The 24,006-nt window shown below is 32.4% G+C and overlaps 1 protein-coding gene across 10 annotated transcripts in view; it reads right to left on the reverse strand.

Moving 5' to 3' along the window:
• Positions 1-24,006, reverse strand: part of Pan3 (poly(A) specific ribonuclease subunit PAN3) — a 134,385-nt gene that overhangs the window by 83,371 nt on the left and 27,008 nt on the right. For 7 of the 10 annotated variants that reach the window (XM_076872574.1, XM_076872573.1, XM_076872575.1 and 4 more), the window contains one exon: positions 9,638-9,799. The exons of the other annotated variants lie outside the window; for them this stretch is intronic. In XM_076872574.1, coding sequence (XP_076728689.1) covers positions 9,638-9,799 — 162 coding nt within the window. The remainder of the gene's footprint in view (positions 1-9,637; positions 9,800-24,006) is intronic. 10 annotated transcript variants of the gene reach the window in all.

Below are 24,006 nucleotides of genomic sequence, written 5' to 3' on the forward strand. Positions count from 1 at the left end.
AACTTTAAAGTATAGAAGATATTTAAAAACAAAACCAGATGAGCTGCTTACTCAACTGCTACTTTTATCTGAGTTATTACATGTCATTAATGGTCATGGAGCATACCATCTAGTCACTAAAAGTAGCAAAAATATCAATTTAGGTTAATGAGTAGTCCAGGAAAGTCACACTATCACAGCATTCCAGAGAGGCGTCACATAGCTCCAATTAACTACGTCCTATCTCCATGCATATCTCTTATCCACAGCTACAAAATGGTAAAACCCATCTTTTACATTCTACAGTAAAAAGAAATTACTTAGAAGCATTTTACCTACCCAAGAATCCTGCCATATTTAATCAGAAAACTTAACATACATTAAGAATTTCAAACTTTTTTCCACAATAATATGTCATAAAACTACCAAGGAAACTTTAAGAAAACATGTAAACAATTTACACATCAGGACTAACATTAGGCCAAATACTCACTAGATAATAAACACTAATTAAGGTTCACTCATCCTATTATTTTAATAATACCTAAAATTCACTGTGCTAGATACTACGAGAAAGACCTATCAAACCAGTACTATGTTACACAATTTCACAGGCTAGCATTTCACACATACAAATGTATTCTGAACTCAACCGCACACTCCCACAGAACATCCATGTATCAAAAAAAAAAAAAAAAGGAAAAAAGTCCACATTGTGCTACATAATGTTGGCCTTCATGGTGAGATATATAAATAATTAATTAGAACAATAAGGTAAGTGGGAGGAAAAAGGGAGCAAATGCTTAATGCTGTCAGTCAAATTTGTATACTAAGACCATATGCTTGAATTGAATCCTAAAATTTTGTTTGATAAATCAAGACAGAGAAAAGGGTACATCAAGCAAAACAAATGTTGGAAAAGAATGTTCAAAGGCAGAAGCATGAAGAAGAACATGGTACTTCTCCTGGAACTTGGGAGGTGCTACAAGTAGTTCAGTAAGTCTGCAGCAGTAAGCAAGAGCAAATTCAGGAGCATCTTGAATGCTTTCTTAAAAAATATAATCTTTTGATACCAGAACAAATACTCTGAAGTTTTTAACCTTTAGAAATACATATGAAAGAGTATTTTAATCTAATCTCATGGTAAAACAACTCTAAATACTCCTTTCTATGTTTTTACATTTTCAAATTGAGGTTTTCTTCAGAGCATATTTTACTGAGTATTTGTGTTTCACAATAACAGACTCAGAAATTTCAGTCACTAAAAGCCATTTATTTACTGAGTTATGTACAATCTGGATTTTTAATTTTTGTGCAGCTACAATAATACTTGATAATAATATTTATGATGCTTTCATGAACAAAAGTATATTACAAAAATAGATGTATTTCACTATTCCTTAATAAAAATGGACATGTACATTTATCATTATTTAAATGTTTATTTTCACCTGAGTATATTTTACCAATATTATTATAAAATAAATCACATAAGATTTAAAAATATATATATAATCTTTTCCAATAATAAAAAAAATGACAAAGATAAAAAGCAAGATTAGAAAATAAGGCACCATTTTGAGAATTAAGACCAGAAGCAGGAATCCAGACAAGAAATAATAATAGTAACAATACACATAAGAAGAAAAGGGATGGGGGATAGATAAATTATAACTTATTAAGAATGAAGATACTCAGCACTAAAAAATAACAAAATCATGGCATTTGCAGGGAAATGGATGGCATTAGAGCAGATTATGCTAAGTGAAGTTAGCCAATCCCTAAAAAACAAATGCCAAATGTCTTCTTTGATATAAGAAGGGTGACTCAAAACAGAGAAGAGAGGAAGAGCATGAGAAGAAGAGTACCATTAAGCAGGGACAAGAGGTGGGAGGGAAAGTGAAAGAGAAGGGAAATTACATGGAAATGGAAGGAGACCCTCATTGTTATACACAATTACATATAAGAGGATGTAAGGGGAAAGGGGAAAAAAAAGAGAAAGAAATGAATTACAGCAGATGGGGCAGAGAGAGAAGATGGGAGGGGAGGAAGGGGATAGGAAAGGCAGCAGAATACAAGACACTAGTATGGCAGTATGTATAAACGTGGATGTATAACCAATATGATCCAGCAATCTGTACACGTGGTAAAAATAAGAATTCATAACCCACTTGAATCAAATGTATGAAATATGATATGTCAAGATCATTGTAATGTTTTGAGCAACCAATAAAAAATATATATTAAAAAAGGGGAACTCAGAGAAATGACTGAAACATTTTGAGTTGCATATCACATTAATTGAAGATTAAGTTAAGATAAAAATAAATAATAGGACCTCAAATAAAACAGCATTCTTTCTGTAATTTAAAAAAAAAAAAGAATGAAGATAATTTCTAAGTAGCACAAGCAATAATTCTTAGAGGATAAAGAATGTCAGAAAGAAAGCACAGACTGGACATTGAGTGATACCAATAACCAAACTAAATAGTGGACACGCAGTTCTAAATAAGTGAGTATGTATGTACAGGTGTATGTGAATAAAAGACAGATGTGAAAACAAATGTACAGTTTTTAATTTTTGACACGTTAAATTTCAAGACCTATGCCATACAGATAAAGATATTCAAAATAAGCTAGAAACATAATACTTAAGAGTCAATGCAAAGGGCTGGAAGGCAAAAAAAAATATCTAGGAGTCAAATATGAATAGGAAATAGCTGAAGTAATGGAGAGGTGGGAGATGACCAAAGGGTATTCTGAGGAGCAGAAAAGAGAGACAATGACAGAACCTGGGATAGTTGAGGACCAGAAGGGGCTGAGGGCAGGGTTGGGGTGGGGGTGGGAGGAAGGGGAACTAATAAAAGAACAATCTAAGAGAACAGAAGTTTCAAGAAGAGTAATAGTCCACATTGTCAACTGCAGGAGAGAAAGGGCAAAAAAGAATGCCATTAATTTTATCAGTTAGGCCATCTTATCAAAAATAGTTTCAACAGAATACTCAAGATGGAAAAATAATGGAAACTAAGAAGTGAAGAAAAGATAAAAAGGTAGCCACAAAAAGTAGGAATCATGCCCCAAATTATATTGCACTGTCACTTACGTGTCCTACTGATCATGTGGCATTCTTTGTTCCAGGGTTTACTAAATAACAGGAGAAACTTGTAGCATGTTTATAAGCCAGAACAAGGAAAATCAATATAGAGGGAGGGACTATCTAAAAAATTGAAGAGTTAAGTGGAAGAATGAATTGCCAGGAGCAATAAAGACGGGTAGTAAAGGAGACAGGAAAAAAAACAGTAAGAAAGGATAAGAATGAAAACATTACAGAAAACATTACAAATGATACATGAGCCAATTCATTCTCAATAGTCCCTTTTATCCACTCTGAAGAACACAAAGTCTTTACTCAAAAGTGAAAAGAGAGTTGAATAGATTTGAGAAGAATGTGAAAGGTTTAGAATAGCAGCTAGAGAGAAGAGAAGGGGTCTAAGGTGGGGTAAGGGGCAGACAGTCGTAGATTTATAGTAAGGCTATTACAGCTACCTCTGTAGTTCTATATTCTTTCAAAATCTCAAAGAACTCAAAGGTTCACGTTTATGACAGCCTAAATTTTCCCAAAGACCAAAAAACTAAAAACCACCTGAAATAGCAGTAATGAAAGAGTAAAGTTTATTTATCCAGTGAGTTTATAAAACCTTCCTGAGATCGTTAAACCATCAGTCAGAAGCAACTAGAATTCTCAAGAGATTTTGTAGGCCAAGAGATTTTTAATGTGAGCTTTTGTCCTAAACACTTCTCCTAAGAAATGTCATTTAATTAGACTACAAGGAGGATAAAAATAACATCAAAAGAGATACTGACAAGTAGATGATGATGTCAGATAGATAACATCTCACAGTCCAACAGTTCTCGTTCACTTATATCATTTTGCTGTGTAAGCTAAAACAACAGTAATACTTGTGATTCACAAATCCACTATTTTAAAAAGTCTGAAATGAACATAATTTTATTTAACATATCACTATTTTTCAGCAAATCTTAATCAGCATGACAAACTTGCAAAATCATACACTTCTTCAATCCTTTCATACATGTTGGTACCTCATTCTTAAATGAAGAAACACATTGTTATCCCTTCAAAATAATAATAATGAGCTGAAGTTGTAGCTCAATAGTATAGTGTTTGCCTAGCAAGTGAGGTACTGGATTTGATCCTCAGCACCACACAAAAATAAATAAGGGTATTATACCCATCTACAACTAAAAATAAATAAAAACATAATAAGGAACTTTAACACTAATTTTTTAAAACATATGAGTTAGTACTAAAATGTAGGAACAAATGTCACTAACTCATTTTAAACATACCATACCATACACATGTGAATATAACTACAGACTGCACTCTAAATAAATAATATAATGAAGACCAATTTTAAGAGCTAGTGATAAAATAAGGTGAAACTGGGAGAACAAACATTTGTTTAGTATCTATTACATGGTAGGAAATGCAGATTCTCAAAATTCTAGCTTAGGTGATAAAATGTTTCAGCCCTAAGCAATGACATTTTTGAACTGTGCGATCAAAGAACAAATGAAAGAACTTGAATTCACATACAGATTAGTCAGGCAAAGTAACATGTAATCATGCTAAGTAGAAAAGGAAAATTCAAAATGAATTTGCCCCAAGGTGAAATAGTGTTGCTAATGTGAATCTCAGGTGATCTTCAGTTTGGTTTCTGGCCTGAGATCAGAAGAAAAACACAAAACAGGAGGTCTATCACTAAACAATAGCGTTGAAAACTAATTAAGAATACTACCAGGTTCAGAAGATTAACAAATATCAAGAATACTTAAACTAATGCTAAAGTTTAAATTTTAAAAAAGTGTGAAGATCTCTATCTTTCAAAAGAAATCACCATCTTGTGTTTTATGTGATACTAAAACTAATAAGCAGTGGTAACATGGTGGCTATAAACCCCATAAAACCTATGATTCATTTTTTAAAAATTTTTATTAAAAATCTTAGAAATAAATTACTTTAAAATTACACATCATTCAATAAAATTAAAGTGGCATTTAGAAATAAACAAAACAGGGCTGGGGTTGTGGCTCAGTGGTAGAGCACTTGCCTCTCAGATGTGAGGTGCTGGGTTCTATCCTCAGAACCACATAAAAATAAATAAATAAAAGATACTATGACCATGTACTACTAAAAAAATATTTTTTAAAAAAGGAAATAAACAAAATACAGGAATAACAAACACAAATTTATTCTCAAATATTTACAACCCAGTAAAAAAAGAAAACCAGGTAAACAAATTAACACAAAACAATAACTGTTAAACATCAAGTACCCTGGAAACAGTACTATAAAATACATAATGTACAATATGTAAGATACACTACAGAACAAATTATATACACACATGTGTATGTATGTACAAGTGTGTGTGTGTTTCCTCCCAGATGTTTGAATAAGTATTCACAGGAAAGGTAGCATTTTACCCATCCCCTGGAGGAAAAAGAAGGGAATATTTTTTCAGTCTCTGTTAACAATGATGCAAACCTAGCAAAGTAGCAACTGACAGTATATTTATCTTATGTAATATGAAAGACCCCCAAATGATTAAAATGAGTATGTTCACACACAGGGAGAGACAGCCCCAGAAAGGTAGGATAGGACAGTTCCCAAAAAGATTTGATAAAAATTTGGTAGAAAAATCTCAGGATTTAGAATTAAATAGATCTTGGCAACAGGCCTTTCTAAACACAATTTCCATATATGTCCAATGAAAATAATATGCCATTATTGTTGTAAAAACTTAATATGATACATGTGTATATTGTCTAATTGTCTTTATTAACGAATAGGTAAAACGAAATAGTTTCCCTCTCATAAGAAGTGGTAAAATGTAGGAGGTATCAAGGAAGAAGCCCAGATATTTAGCTTCAGTGACAAGGAAGATGACAATGCTATTAACGGAAGCAGGGATATAGGAAAAAAAATTTTTAAAAATCAGTGGATTTGGAGAACAGAAAAATAAACTGAGTTTTAGACATCTCAGATCTGCTGTGATAATGGGATATAGATCTACCTGCAGAGATATCAGAAGGCATGAAAAATCTGGATTTCAATCTCAGAAGACAATTCTTAACCAAAAAAATTTTAGGGATCAACAACACAGAAAGAAAAAGTGAACCAAGAAAAGGAGTGCAGAAAGAGCCAGAAATGAAACAAAGTTAAGAGTACAAAGAGAAAAGAGTTTAAAAAAAAATACAAAGACAGCCATCAGTACCAGATAAAACTGCTACATTTGACAACTAAGACCTCCAGCAAACTTTTTATCTATTTTTCTATTTATTTATTTATTTATTCATTCATTCTACACATATAGAGCACAATTTTTCATGTTTCTGGTTATATACAAATTAAAGTCACATCATTTTGTCTTCATACATGTACTTAAGGTAATGACGTCCCTCTCATTCCACGATCTTTCATACCCCCATGCCTCCCTCCACTTTGCCCTATCTAAAGTTCCTCAATTTCTCCCAGCCTCCCCGCCATCCCCATTGTGGATCAGCATCCATATATCAGAGAAAACATTTGTTCTTTCTGGGGATCGACTTACTTCACTTAGCATAACTGACATCAAACTGAAAACATTTAAAGAATACATGGGTACTAAAGAAATGAGAGAAAACAACAGAAGCCACTTCATGAGTCCCCACTTGGGGACTTCATATACCTAGGAATAGAGACTAGATAGTTTTATTAGTATTTCAGACAGCCATATGAAAATAAATTTACCTTCTGCACACCTACAAAAGACTAAAGAAAACGGTTCTTTGATTCTCTAATTAGCAATTCTGAACATATATATTTGAAAACGAAAACAAAAACCACTATATTATAAATGTCATGTTGGCAGATTCTTGGCTAAAAAGATAGTTATTGAATAATAAAAGTTGGGAATCATGGGCCTCTTTAAAGAATTCCAGAAATGAAGAGAATAAATGCAATATGAATGACTGTGAATCACTGGGCTCAAACTCAGAGATTTCATTATTAATTTTTTTATTGGTTGGTTGATTTTCAGAAGTGGAAAAAGGCCAATGTATTAGATCAAGATTAAGAAATCAATATAAATAACATTTAAAGATTTAAAAAAAGGGCAAAGGTCACTGAAAAAAAGATGAATCATAAAGAAAAAGAACTAGCTGTTCAAGCCCTGCAAAGGAATGCCTAAATTACAACTCATGTCTAGGAAACTATGTAGGCATTCTTATTCTCAAAATAAATTGTTAAACAAAAGCTCAATTACCCAGTCAGATGAACCAAGTATGTCCTAGCACAACTAAAGTTTCATCATGTAGAAATAAAGAGATTTTTGAACCTGAAAAACTTTGGTTCAAATTTCTGCTCTTCTACTGACTGTTTAAACTTAATATTACTTAGCTTCTCTGAAGACATTTTTTCATTTAATAATATTTATGCCACAGGCTATAAGAAAGACCAAGAAAATATACACAAAGAGATTAGCACAGTGCTCGGCTAAACCCGTTAAGAAACACTTATAATTACTAAAATAAAATATAAACATTCCTCTGCCTTCACAATTGAGAGGCCCTAAGTTTTAAAAGAAAGAAAACAAATAAAACGGAAAAGACTAATACATCTGGCTGTACAATCCTTTAAACTTTATGTGTCAAAAATATAAAACAATTACAACATAAACAAAGCCAAAAACAAGGTATGGAATTCAACTTATATAAATTATTTTTGTTCTACAACAAACAGATAGGAACTCCAATGTCTAGATAAATAGACGTGCACACACATAGCACACTGACATACTCTTTGTGCTCCATAAATTTCTCACTGAACTATTCCAGGTCCCCATTTTAAGAATTCTCAAAGACAGTAATGGAGACTAGCTGGGTAGTTTTGAATACTTCAACATGTGGCTCATAATGTCAGGCATTTTAGAGCTTACAAAGCTTTAAACTTGAGGCATAACATAACATTCCTTATGCCCCATACTCAACCCCTGCAGCTGGGGATTGAACCCAATCCCAGGGTCCCATGTTCAATAGGTAAGTACTCTACACTGAGTCACATTCCTAGCCCACTTCTTACTTTAAAGCAAAAGAACCATTTGGAGCAAAAATGTAACTGTAGTATTTGAAATACATACTAGATTCGAATGACCCCAATTCAATCTTTCACATACATTAATGTAAATCTTTTAGCAGCTGTTTTAATTAAACATAAAACATAACTTAAGTGTATATTCTTAAACCAAACTAATGGCTTTTCAAACTATACTAAACCTCTAAACCTCCACTGGGATGGGAGAAATTGTAGAAAGTTGAGTGGCAACATCTTTGTATTGCTCAGTGTTCCACCACCACAACCTACAAGCTGTTCCAGTTGAACCTATATTGGCTCTTAGGTAGTTGGGGCCCAATTTCTTTTCAGACTTCCTTTCTAAAACTGAAAAATAATTATAATAATTCATATTGAATCTTTGACCTAGTGATCTCAAAGATAAGAAAAATTCATTTAAAACTATGTTACTAAAAATAATTACGAGCCAAAACTCTAATGAAATTTTAAGTAGAAATAAAATAATGTGGAATTCCCTGGGCTTTCTCCACATTATTTTTTTAGAAAAATACTTCCAAAATTTCAGTGGGGAGAAAAAATACATTTTGTAATATTTCTGGAATAATTTCTTTATTCCTGTTCCAAAGCAATACAGATATTGCTACTATGTTAATACTAAACTAAAACAAAATATTGTTGAACTTTTTTTAATATGAATTTGGTGACAGAAATAAAACAAGTTAACTTTGTTATATCTTTTTGTGTATGATGCATACATGCAGGAGATAGAAATTCACTCAAAGTATGGGAGGATAAATATGTTACCTTTAGCTAAGCTGAAATTCTGATTAAGAGTACTAGCCACAGTATACAATTAACATTTTTTTAAAATGAAATATAATAAATAAAACTCAAGTTAAAATGGAATATAAAATCATTCTGTACGTAATTCAAAATCTCACATAGAAGCTTAGTCCTTGAGTTATAAAACTTTGCTTTAATTTTCAATATATAAGTAAAGATAGAGTCGATACTGAAATGTATCTGTAATAACCCTATGACAATATACTACTTAAGTTGGTTGACAAATCTGTTTACATACCATTTTTATTTCCTACTAAAAATGTACAAAAAGGCAATATATGGAGTTTCCTACTGTTTAGATTCCAAACAAATGAAACTCTGTATAATAAAAAATAATTGAACTTATGCTAGAGGCATAGCTCGATGGTAGAACACAAGTGTTTGATCCCCAGAACCACAGGGAGAAACATTTGAACTCAGATGTTAACAAAACCAAAAAGGGCAAAAATAAATTCAATAAAAGAATAGGAAGATATACTATAAGCAGAGCAAGTTCAAAAAACTAGACAAAAATCATTATGGGCCACTAACCTTGCTTTTTTAACCTTGCTAAAAATTTTTAAAAATTAACAGAGCATACCAGCTAAGCCATCCAATCCTTTCATACCCACCACCCCCCCCACAGAAAGCAGCCAAAATATTCAATTTCAAAAAACATCTAATAAAAATTATTTTTACCTGTAAATTGTTTTCTGTGACTCTGTTCCACCAAACCATATTGATGGGTACTCCTGATTTACACCTGTCAGCAAGGCAGCCAATAGGGTTCTTTGCTTTTCGTGCCTTTGATCCCATCGGTACTAGCCTCTCCTCCAGCATCCCCAGGCGATACTTTCTTGGCTAGGAAAAAGAAGGAAAGAAACCAGGCCACTCCTAACATCCCCACACTAATCTAAACTAATATGACTAACACACAGGAATGGTGGGATAGGAAACATGTAAAATTCCTAAAATATTCCCTCCCAAAGTCCTTATCACCACCCACCATCCCACACTCCCACCCCATACCTCTACAATAACTCTCAATACTAAGAGCTTGAACAATATTATTTAAAACAACAGATTTTTGGAGAAATATAATCTGATTTTATAAGACTATTTAACTAGTAGAATTTAAGTTATCCGCAAAGTAAATGCTTTGCGAATTTTTTTTTCCACTGGAACTTACCTATTCTCATTGTAATATGAAGAAATAGCTTCAAGGGCATGAAATATAGATTAAAAAAATTCTCAGAACTACATCTTTTTCAGAAACTCATCCTGCTATCTTATTTTCTACTGAAAACTGAACTACCCAGTTAAAGGAAACACCTGATTCCTAAGGAATGGCTTTTTAAGAATTATTTTAATTCTATGTATAAAAAGCCAGAGTACAAGGACAGTCACTGTCTTCAGTGAGCATTCAACCTAAGGTACTCAAAGAAAAGAAAAAATTTCAAACCAAAAAAAGCCCAATAAACAATAACACAAATTTCATTGCTCTTTTAAATTTCAGTAATTCAAACAAACTTACTAAAATAAATTATCTGCCCAAGAAGAATCATAAATAATGAACACAATAAAGTTATTGAACTATCTTAGTAGTGTTTATCAGGGGTTTTACACCTGAAAATTATGAGATAATAATTTCTGGGCTGGGCTTGTGGCTCAGTGGTAGCATGCTCAATTAGCATGCGTGAGGCACTGGGTTCAATCCTCAGCACCACATAAAAATAAAGATAATAAAGTCCATCAACAACTAAAAAAATATTTTTAAAAAAAAAATAATAATAATTTCTACCATCTTCAACTTTTCATAGAAAATCTGCATTAAACTGTATCTTAAAAGGTATTCACAGATATAAATAGAGATATCTCCACTCTTCAGGGAACACATTAGTACATGCTAGAGAAGGCATCTATTTTAAAACATAAGAGAATTAATGTTTACTTATCTTTCTACCATAAGGTAAAATAAGACTGCTTAAACAAAGTTTTCAAAATAAGATGCCACAGCCAGACAAAATTTTAAAAAACAATTAGTTATAAAGAAAACCAATTTGAAGAAAATATCTGATTATTTGATTTCTAAATTTTAAAAGCCTTGCAAATAATGTCTATGAAAATTATTCTATGAAAATTAATTCTCTTCTTCATGCGTGAGCCTCAACTAAATTGTCTTTGACTTTAAGGATAAAAATAATTAAGTATATTAAGAAAGCAATTAGATTACCTACCTACTCAATAATTACAATGGGGGATAGAGTTTTCTGAGACTAAACTAGTTTTACATTTATGCAGCCTTGGACCAGTCCATTCAACTCTCTGTCTAGAAAGAACTGTGGGTGAAAATAAATATGTATCCTTTGTGGTTCATGCTACAGAACCATATTTTAAGTGAAACACTTTAAAAGCAAGTTATTTCTAGTAGCATAAATCACTGCAAAGAGTATAAGATTAAAGTAAATGTTTCTGTGTTCAAATAAATAATTATAAAACTTTGATATACAATAAGAAAAACAATTAAGCATCTACTATGTAAAAATTATATTTTAGAAATTCCTCTACCATGCCGCATTACAGAAAAATCACAACCTGCCAAACAGGACTTATACAGGGAGTACCTAAATTCCAATCATATATCTGAATGCAAGAAAATTACAGCTTTTAAACAGCCCACTCTAATTCTGATTCTTCATAAATTCAGACTCACTTTTTGACTCAGTTTTTACCGTCAATGTAATTTATTTTCTATATAGTAGTGCACTGAAGTCACACATAGGTTTTAAATACGTGAAATGTATCATCCTATCCCCAACAGTTCTCATTATATAATTATATTTCTTATTTTTCCAAAGAAGAATTCATTACTATTCTCCCTCCATCACTTGCCCAAACCTATAACTATCCTAAGGCCTTTCCACTTAAAAAGAAGAGATCTTCAAACATGTACCATTATAAACGATAAGTTTTTTCAATAAGTGACCAGAGATTAACTAAATACTAAATGAAAAGATCTAAGATAGTCATATCATTTAAATACCATTATAATAAACAATACAAAATGACATTTAAAAAAGATGGCAACAATAACAGCATTGATGGTGAGGCAAAAGGATTACATACAAAAAGAAAAGTATACACACAAGTCATAGTAATACTTATCTGTGTGCTAATCTCCAAATCATCCAAGCACTTGTTTATCTTTTGAAGACAAAATGTATTTTTCAATTAAACAACTAAGAACTATTAATTAGTTGGAATCTAATCTCTCTCTCACTCACACACACACACACACACACACACACACACGCCTTTTCCTCAAAGAGAGGATAGAATCTAGACAGTAACACAGACATGCAAACAAAGTACAACTCGCATGATAAAATAATGGACAATCAAGGTACCAGAGCACAGGCAAAAGACTGTTCACAAGAAAGAAGAATGCCTGAGCAGATATTTTTTTTTTTTTTAAAGAAAAAATAAATACGCGTAGACAGGAGAAAAGAAAATCCAAAGAGAAATTTGTACTGTGGACTGGGGAAAATGTATGATGAGAAGCATAAAGGCACTATAATATTCAGACCACCAAAAGAGGGTCAAGCTTGGGAGCCAAATATGAGGCTTGAAAACAGTAGTCAAACATTTACTGTTTTCCATCTTGTGCCAAGGAGTTTTCACATCCTTCACAGGTAAAGGGAAACTCAAGAAAGCTTATAAATAAAAATTAACAAAATTGTATGTGTTTTAGAAAGGAATTCTGTGTGGCAGTTTGGAAGAGAAACTGGTGTTAGTAAAACAGGAACAGGCAGACAAATTGTGGACTTTGATAATAGTTTGGTTAGAGTTTATCAACCTCAATCCTATAGGCTTTAGATAATTCTTTGTTGTAGGAGGCTGTCCCTGTCCTCCCCACTAGACACCAGTAGTACCATGGAACCAGTTGTTATAACCAAAAATGTCTCAACATACTGCTAAATGTCCTTTGCTGGTAGAGAACCACAAATGCCCCTCAGAATCACTGGTTTGGGAGAAGGATGTCAATTCCAGGCAATTACAAAGGAAATGGAGAGCTAAGGTATGATTGTGGAAAGATTTGGTAGGTTAAAAAGAAAACTAATGGTGATTAACTGAAAGTAGGGGCTAAAGGAAACAGGAAAATCAAATGGAAGATGAGGAAATAAAAGGGCAGACAATTTTTTATACAACAGTTATTTACTAAAGTTTTCTAAGTTTTCCTGCAAAGAAGATCAAAGCAACAACCCCTCTTTTATTTCAGTTAACTTCCAAAATCCTTACTTAGACCAACATTGAGAATGCAATGATCAAAAACAAGAAGGGGATCGATTTCCTTGTTGATCTAGCCTGGCCAGTCCCAACTTGCTAATTATAATGAAGTGGAAGGATTTTAAAATGTCATGTTCCATTGATAACCAGCTTTTCTGATCCACCTCCTACTAAGTCAATCAATCCTCTTTTCCTATGCTAAAGTATCCATATGTAGCCTATAACTTTTTTCCTTCTTCTTCCTCTCTACATATATGTTTAAAGTCTCAAGATTAACTACAAAATAGTTTGCATCTTTCTTTACAAAAATCTAAATGAACCAGTAATAGAGCAGATGAATATAGTTTCAATCATTTTAATTGGGAATTTATTTTTTAAAAATGCCTTCAATCTTGAACAAAAGTTTTAAAGAATAAGAAAAAGTTGAACAAAGTATTCTAGAGTAGCACCTCTCAAATTACAATGAACATATGAATCGTATGGGGATCTTGTTAAAATAAAGATTCTGGGCCTGGGATGTATAGTTCAGTAGTAGAACTAGGCCCTGGGTTCCATCCTCAACATTGCATCACCACCACCACCATCACCATCAAAGATTCTGACTCAGTAGACCTAAGACTCTGCATTTCAAAAGCTCCCCACATTGCAAGAACTACCTACTGACCACACTTTGAGGTATAAAGTTCTCAAGAATCTAAGTGGGGTGGGGGGAGAGAGGGAGACCTGGATAAGTAACTAGTGATACAAATGGAAATTGGGTGAACCCTCAAAAATTTAAAGGGATAGTGTTTAAAAGTTCAACACCCCACTCCTTGCTCCTTTGCAGCTTGACCTAAACACTAAGATCCTTCATAGCACCCAAAGTCCTGGCTTTTCAAAGACATTTTCTCAATTCTCATAAGACAATTCTAATGGTCAGGACTAAGAGCTCTATTCTCATTCCTAAAAAGCAAGGTAAGTCTTTACATTCACTATATCATGGAAAAGAACAGTAAAAGCTAATTTTAGGACTATTTTAGTTCTGAGGCCTAAATGCCCACACATATTTTTTTTATTCACTTAAATCAGTACAAGCTCTGTTCTTCTTAGAAATACAAATAATCAGTAAGATCTATTCTTTTCCCAAAAAAGTTCAAAGTCTAGCTAAAGAACAATCTATAAAAGCCCCTCATGCTTACATAGAAAATGAAGTTAAAACTGTCAAGTAACAAACCAATTTTCAAAGCAAAACTCTTGAAAACTGCAAAATAGCACATCTCCAAAATGCCTCACATTTTCAATCACATCATTACACATAATAATTCAATCATTAATAAATTAAGCAAAATTATAAGAACAGGACAATAAGTTTCCAATCTCCTGAATTGTAAAAATCCATTCTAAACATCAAAATCAGAACTCCTTCACTATTTTATATTCTGAAACAATGAATGATTTAATGATATTTGATTAATAAAATATAAAAAATTTTGAACTATCTTCACAAAAATGAAAAATAATGCATATAAAATGTCTTTCTTCAGACAACACATAATAAATATACAAATTCATTCTTACTCCCTCCCAAAAAATAAAAACTCAGTATCTTCTGTAGAAACAACAACCACCTACCTCCAGTTACTCCTATGAAGTCCTCTCATTAGAAACCTTTTGCATAGGATTTAATATATGTTTAATTCCCAAGTAAGCCTGCATTTATTTCACAATGTCTTCTAATTCCAAATAGTCTTCCCTTAGTTAATTAATGTCCTGATATTTTAGCATCTTTATAATTATGAGATTTCAACATAAGATTACAATTCAATTAATGGTAAGTAGCTAGTCTAAACTCACCAGGGGAAAAATAGATCCCAAACTGATCTAAAACATTTGAATTTTTTAATTAAATAATTTCCATAATCATTAACACAGGGTTCTATCTATACCTAAATTATTCACAAAACATGAATTTTAAAGCTTCCTACACTTAATTTAGAAAAATAAATCCAAACCTAAAAATCTAGTGAATTTTCTCATGACTCGAAGGCTTAAATTTTTTTAAAAATTAAAAACAGGACAGACCCAGTGGCACATATTTATAATTAAAGCTACTTGGGAGGCTGAGGCATGAAGAACCCAAGTTTGAGGCCAACATGGGCAACTTAGTGAGACCCTATCTAAAAAATCAAAAATTAAAAAGGGTTAGGAATGTAGTTCATTAGTCAAGCACCCCTGATATTTAAATCCCTAGTACCACAAAAATAAAGAGATAAAATTTTTAAAAATAAACAAGTCAGCTTAAAGGATATGCTGTATTTTGTCCCTCCATTCATTAACTGTGGTCTTTTCATGAAAATATATTCAATTCTTTATGTTTTCCTTGTTTAAATAAAAACAATAGTAAGATGAGCAAGTAGGTCTACAGAAAGTAGGTCACAGAAGCCGGATATAGTGGTGCATGCCTGTTATCCCAGCAATTCAGGAGGCTGAGGAAGATTACAAATTCAGTGTCATCCTGAGTAACTCAGCAAGGCCCTACACAACTTACTAAGACCTTTTCTCAAAATTTAAGAATAAAATAAAAATAGTAAAGCACTCCTGGGTTCAATTCCCAGCACTAAAAAAAGAAAAAGTAAAAAAGAAAGTAGGTTATAGAAAAATAGACTGTCATTGTTAAATAAATGTAAATTAAAAGATCTTTAAAGTTGTGAACCACTACACAAATCATACAAAAATCAGGGGAACTGCTAAGTAAATATTCATCTAAATTATATCAAATATAGTAGAACATTATTTACCTGCATAAACACATTTACATTTTTTTAACTGTTGAGTCAGAATTAGGGAAGATTTAATATAATCTATGTAGATTTAAGGACCTATGAAACAGTCATGATTTCTGTTCTTAAAACCATAATGCTAAAAAGGATTTTTATGCTGCCAAAAAATAAAGGTGAAATATTCTTTCTAAGCAAGGCCAAAATAAATTTTTAATCAAACTGCAACTTCCCTTTTGCCTTTGAGTGAAACCAGAATATGAGAGGACAAAATACAATACTATGCTAAACTTACTAAAACAGAGTGAAAATTTGTTGTTTCTTTTTTTAAGTCATAAAAGTTACTTTTACAATAAACTATCACCTTTAACAATGCTTGATGTTTTTTATTTCAGTTCTTTACCAAAAACAATCATTCTAATATACCTACTGGTTTATTTAAAAAAGCTTTCTCCTTTGATTTAATTCATGTATGCTTAGGTTCAATCTTGAAATGAAGCAGAATATTTTCAAAAAATGTTCTTTATTATAGTTTATTTAAATTAAGATGGCAGTTAATGAAAAGTAATCTTGTATACATTCAGAAACAGATAAACATGGTTTTTAAATTGCAGAATTATAAGCAATAGAAGATGTAATGCCGACTATTTGATAAGCACATGGCACTATACCAAGCACTTTACATCCCTTAATGTATTTAATGTGCATAACCCTGTGAGACAGTGCCTATCATTATTATCAACTTCACTGACAGGAAGAGTAAATCTTGGTAGAGGTTAAAATAATTTGCCTATACACCTATAAAAGGTTCCAAAGCTTCTATTCTTTTTCTTTTTTTGTACCAGGATTGAACCCAGGGGAGCTTAACCACTGAGCCACATCCTAAACCTTTTTATATTTTATTTTGAGAAAAGGTCTCACTGAGTTGCTTAGGGTCTCGCTGAATTGCTGAGGCTATCTTTGAACTTGCAATCCTCCTGCCTTAGCCTCCTGAGCAGCTGGGATTCCAGGCTTGAACCATCATACCCAGCCCAAAGCTTTACTCTTAACTGTGGCATCCTGTTTCCGATTCAAAGAAATCTATTGCACATTCAGTATTCCTCAATACATTACACTCTCAATATTATCCTAACTATACCTGAATCAATGTCCTTGAATCTAACTGAATGGACAGATTCAAGAGAAATATCAGCTAGAGATTTCATTCAAAGAAATAAAATTAAAAGGTTTTCCCTCCCCATTTTTGAAATGCAAGAACAAATTTGGGAAATAAAACAGAACTGGCTAAGTCTACTTCAAATTTGAGCATGTTTCTGGAAGAGAATACTAAACTTATCTTTACTAATTCATTCCCCACACCTCTTTCCTAGGAAAATAAGGATGAACCACCAATAAGTCCAAACTTTTAATACCAACTATTACACTTTATAAATGCAATGACCAGAGTGAAGTATAAAGAAGCCAACTAGCTAGTCTCAGAATAAACTATTAGTTCCTCTGTTCAAGTGGTAAATGGACGTGGTTTTCCAAACTTCTATTATTATGTAAAAAAAAACTAACTCAAATTCTCCAAAGCTATAAAACTAGATGATGACTACAGCTAACAGTATTATATATTATGTATAAAAGGCATGCAAATTACATTTCACAATGTTTAAATATGGTAACATGTCAGCCACAATACTGCCAGATGCATCTCTTAAAATTATTTTCTAAAACAAATTTATCTCACTAGTGCTTTTGTAATCAAGCAACCAATAAAACAAGATTCTGTTGATTGAATCCTTCAAATTCTGTCATGAATTTGAAGGAATCTTAATTCAACAAAACAAATGGTCATTGAATACAAAGTACCAATTAAAGTACAGAAAGTACATGGTTACACCCTCTTTCATTAAACAAATTTATTCTTTCCAAGGCACATCTTTATTTCAGCACAATCCTGGCAAGTCAATCTGTGGACCCCCTTACCAAACAGAAAAAGAAACAACTCTTCCAAACTTCAGTCCTCTTCTATAGGAAATATCACATTGGTAAACAAGTTCCAACCAATGAGAAAAAAACAGATCCAGAGTAGAAATAAACAAGAACAACATTTAAATCTATTAAAAAGTATAGACAGAATACAGCCATTTGTTAAGGGGAATTTATTAACATAGATCCTTAGCAATAAATACAACAGTGAATTTAAATTAATTACATAAAAACAATGACAGCTCTTTCTATTTAAAATTACTAACTTATCAGATTGGGAATTATTTTAAATTTATTGATTATTTTAATGAAAATGAGCATACTATTTTGTTTTTTATACATATCTAATACAAAATAATGTGATTTAACATGAAATTTCAAAACTGAGGGCAAATGTCAATTACTTGTGAAACTCAAGACCAGAAACAAAATTTAGGTACATTACTTGATTTCTCAAATATTTCATTTCCCAAAATGAGAAAACAAACTCTCACAAAGGAGATTAGATGACATAATAAAAAGATTTGTTTTATGAAAGAAATAATTAAGTTTACCATATTACCTGGAACAGATTCAAAAAACCATCATCAATATAAATAAAATCAAGTTTCTATCTACATGCCATTACATAACAATAAAACCCCCAAAGGATTTTTTACCCCATTTGAAAAGCCAACAAGAAGCTTCTGAGGAAAGCAAAAAATTAATATTAGGAGAGAAGACGCTTGAACACCTCAAGGTAAATATTCCCAGAGCAACTACAGAACCAGAGCATTTATGTAAATCCCACTGGGCAATTTTAATGTACACTGATCCAGATTGAGTAGCAAGAGATGTCTTTAATTTCAAAGCAAGGCTTGAAAGATTCAGGAACACCACGTATTACTTAACTATCAATGAAAGCTACCATTTATTGGGCACTTCTATGCCCGGCAACATTTAGTCAATCTACATCATAGGTACTATTCTCACTTTGCAAATGAAGAAACAAAAGGTTGCCAAATTAAAGACATAAAGATAATCTGTGGAAAAAGTAGGGATTTAAAATTCCAACTGCCTCGCATCAGACCCCAAACTCAAAAACCTCAGCCATTATTCATTATCTACTGGTTGAGTACTATTCCTAATATTTACTCTTTGATGAAAGATGAGGCTCTGAACAAGCTACAGATAGAAGAGCACCCATTGTGTGATTCCTGCCTGGGAAGCTGGACTCCCAGAACTCTACCACTTTTAATACAGAACCCATATGTACATTTCTAATACTCTGCCTCCATCTGGCTCAAGCTGGGACACTACACATTTCCACAGCATGGCAAATGGAAGTCAATGAAAGTTTAGTGACTTCAGTAAAGAGTAGCTCTGAGGACTGGGATTGTAGCTCAGTGGTAGAGCGCTTCGCTGACATGTGAGGCACCTGGGTTTGATCCTCAGCACCATGTATAAATAAATGAATAAAATAACGGTCTATCAACAACTAACACACACACACACACACACACACACACAAATAAAAAGAGTAGCTCTGAATATGTTAACTTAGAATGTCAAACAAGATTTTCTACAAAAACATTCCTATACAATATTCATGGGTAAAAGATTAAGTGACATAATAAAATGATGCAGCTGACTGGAAGCCTAAATAGCAAGTAAAATATTCATTCTTTATGAGGCATAAAGAACATAAAATAATTGTTTTACAAATGAAGCTTTAGATTGGAATTTCCTTTAAAGTTTCAGTTATTTTTCAATTTTTTTTCACTTTCTCCCTTTTTTATTCTTATTGAGATCAGTAATTGGTTTGATGTGCTAAAAGACCAAATAATCAGCAGGGCTAAGAAAGGATTTACATTCCGAATTGTCAATACTATAATTCTATTAATTTCTCCAAATTTATATTTCTTCACAAAAAAAAAAAACCTCTAGTAAATACTTTACAGGTTCATTATTATTCCATCTTGTTGCCTTGAGTTTGGCTAATATAAAAAGTTATCTTTCAGAGACTTTAGGGCCAGGCACAGTGGCTCAGGAGGCTGAGGCAGGAGTTCAAAGACAATCTCAGCAAAAGCAAGGCACTGAGCAACTCAGTGAGACCCTGTCTCTAAAACAAAATACAAAACCAAGGGACTGAGTACCCCGAGTTTAATTCCTGGTACCAACAGGGGTGGGGGGGTACTTTTTAGAACAAAATGTCAAATTAATCAGAATATTTTTCCTTGGTAAGTTTATAGAGATGGTAGAAAGGAGGAATGGATGTTCTTAAAATAGAGAACAATATAAAGGGGGACCCAAACTGGGTTTAAACAGGAAGAAAGCAGAGTAAGTACTGCTAGTAAATTTTTCTCTCAAGCAGATAACCCAGAACTGGACCTCCAACATTCACATCACCTCATACGTAAGTCACAGCAGATGAACCAATCCCCTTTGGTTCCACTTTTCTCATCCTAAAAGAGTTTAAAATCAAGAACGGAAGAAATGAACATACTTCAGAAATCTATGCCTCCTAAGCTCAAAGAATTTAACTTGTTATTAAAGCCTAAAAAAACCCGATGAGAATGAAAATCTGTTAGCCAACTATTAAAAACATGTTGCACATGCACATTATAGGTTGCATATAATGTAAGCCAACCAAAGAAATGTAAATAATAAGCACCTGAACTTTTGTGGGCCAGCGGGTGGAAGGAAGACTGAACAGGAAAATGACTAGGTGAATAAAAAAAGATGAATAAGATCACTAGACCAGAAAAATATTAAAGGAGAAAGTAAGACTGTTAGACAAAAACTGTGAAGACTTCTCATCTGCCTAGGAATTACATCAATATGTGGTGGCCCTGAACCACTTCATTTATGAATATCTGTATTTCAACACCCAACTTTTTTAAACAAAGACATTTGGTTCCAAAGAGATTTCTTACTCATATTTTTACTGCTTGTATAGATGACATTTCTGATTCATAGAGGCCCTCAAGTCTTTCTTTTTATACAAGTCTTCTCATACCAGTGGTCTGCTTTAATTTTTATCATGTACTAAAGTTTCCTCATGTATTCATCTCTAGTGTATTAACTCTCATTTTAAATGAAACTCAGTCATCTCTAGTGTTTCAGAAGGCTTACCTCTCCCACAGAATATAAAGCTACAATTCAAATTCTTCCACGATCATTCTTGGCCAAGAATAATTATACACATTTTTTTAAAATTATGGATTTTATCTGTAAAATTATGCTAATATGGGAAATAAAAGGAAAAAAATCAATGCTTCTCAAACTTTGATATAAAAGATTACTTTAAAAAAAGTTTCCTCTATATCATGGTTCTATAATTTGTAAAAATTAATTGCTAGAAAAATGATCATATTAGGATGTCAAAGTATTATTATAAAAGTTTCTAAATATTTATTTCCTCCTTATAGACAAGATAACAAATCATGGATTGAGAGTAGCGATGGCTCTTGAATACTACAAGTATGAGTGCCCTAAGACATGTGTTCTCTATACATTACCCTTCAGAAAGTTTTTCACAAACCTATTATTAACAAGACAACCCAGATGAATGGCTATAAACATGTTTGTACTGTTTTTCACATCCTATATTTTCCTTCAACAAGGTCCTAAAGATACTAAAGCCCTCAGCCACATTTACTTACTTATTTATAACACTCAGAAAAGAATAAAGTTTTTTCCTAAAGCTCTTACCACTATTACTTGTAATGAAGCACAGCTTCTACCTAGGTAGCTTAGCTTCTCCATATTCCGCAACACTCAAAAAACCCAAGTCAAAACAACTTTTCTCAATAATTTCTTATGGATCTGGAAAATTCTCTGCTACTCTGCAGTCACAAGATATTTAAATTGGCACTAAGTAATATGCTGCTGTGTATTATTTTCTAGTAGGTGCATGTAGTACCTCTGCAATTAGATTTGAGGGAACCAGGAAAAATATCAGTCCTGTCTTTTAAATTTTTCATATATCATAAAGTAAAACTGCCTACAGTAAAGATACTTGATTGATTTGATCCCAATATGTCACACACCATATAGGCAAAATAAACATAATAGTGAGCACGGGAATTAGCTAACTGGGATTTTAGAAACTAATTTACCTGACAATGTAAGAAAAGGTGCTAAGTATTAGCTAACTACCTGTTCCCTGACAGCATTACAAAATATCACTGAGTATTCATGAGTCTGTTTAGATAAACCTAAAATTATAATTAAAATTTATATAAACTTTTATTTACGAACTCTGATACTGCATCATTAAACAAGCTTTGTGTATTACTACAACAAAAGACAAACAGGTAGTCTCCATATGACTGCAATTCAAAATGTATATAACATGCAATGTTCTTATCACCAAGAATATTTCTAACACCGGGAGATTTTATACCTTCTTAACCATTAACAAATTAAAAACACAAGCAACATTTACCCACAGATACCACATAATATGGTCCACTATTGGAAAAACTCACCATGTCCCTAGTCTGAACACTATTTTAAAAGAAAATATCAAGAGCTACGAATTTCTAGGTAAAGACTGACACATGAATGTTTTAAATTTATACAATCACTGTATGTTAAAAATGAAAAACACCAAAACTATTTAGGACATGTTTGTCATCTCATAGGTAAACAAGATTACAGCCTTGAAAGTTAGCTCAAGATTACAGCTAGTCAGGACCTCAAAAATCACAGCAGGTGCTCACTTCCTATATTAGCCTAATTCCATTAAGATATATGTTAATTTCTTTCCAAACAGGAAAACACATTTATAGTAACATTTCCTTTATTAATTTAAAGTAAATTTTTAAAATAGGCAATGAATCTTCCTTTTTCTAATCTCTAATGATTTTCACTACTTTTTCAAAAATAAATGTCAGCAGCTCTAAGTCATATATTTCAACTTTAAAATATATTCAGCCAACCTCTCATATTAGGAATACTTTTGTCATTTTCCATTCTAATTTTACTTTCTGCTCATGTGTTAGAAATACCACTTATACAGTTAATTATTATTTTTCAAATGAAAAAAAAAAAAGCCACTGGGGGAACTCTAAAACAAATTAAGGGTTTTTCTATTTTCCCCCAAAGAGCTCCAGATAACTTGATTTCAGGCTGTATCTGCTTAGAGCATTTTATTGTTTACTTCCATAATGACAGGTTTTGTCTACTCTCCTCTCACTATTGGCAATAGATGTGCTTGTATCCTACTCTTTCACTTCTAACATATAGAATATTTAGAAACTAAACATTTTCAACTTATGAGAAAAGCCATGTAAAACAAGACTAAATTTGTTCTTGATGAGACCTTCTAAGAAATCTATAGTATTGGGCTGGAGTTGTAGCTCAGTGGCAGAGCACATGTGAGGCACCGGTTTTAATCCTCAGGACCACATAAAAATAAACAAACTAAAGGCATGCTATCAATCTGCATCTACTACAAGAAAAAAAAGGAAAAAAATTTATACAATTAAACCCACAAATTTTAATCTATCAAGTCTAGCTGCTTAAAGTATTGTCTAGTTACTTTCTTGTTCTCATCCATGTCTCAAAATGGAAAATACCAGGTACATGAGGTATTAATATGATTATACCTGTCCCCATGAAATCTGTTTTGCCTTAAAAATCTAGTCTTCCTGAATTTTTAAAACCACTTTATTGAGGTATAATTGACACATAAAATGTATACATTTAATATATAACTCAATGAAATTGGAAATAAGTATGTTATGAAATCATCAGTCTCCCCAAATTTCATCTTATGCTATGTTCTGAGCAGATCTTTTCCTAAGGCATTTTAAGTTCAAATCACTTTTTGTAAAATTAATACTTTCATTTGGGATCTTTCTTCTATTACTTAGAAAACAAAATGTTATAACTTAAAAATTACTACAAAGATCTACAAGCTCCTGAACTTCTTTAGCTGCTACTATTTCTAACCAAAAAAGGTTAAGACTACCTTCTCTAAATGACTAGTAGTATTAACAGGACTCTCATTAAGACTCAAAGGCATTAAACTATTCATTTCAACTTGCCACAAAATCCGTTCTT

This window comes from Callospermophilus lateralis, chromosome 12 (assembly GCF_048772815.1).
Source record: "Callospermophilus lateralis isolate mCalLat2 chromosome 12, mCalLat2.hap1, whole genome shotgun sequence".
In the NCBI taxonomy this organism is placed as follows: domain Eukaryota; kingdom Metazoa; phylum Chordata; class Mammalia; order Rodentia; family Sciuridae; genus Callospermophilus; species Callospermophilus lateralis.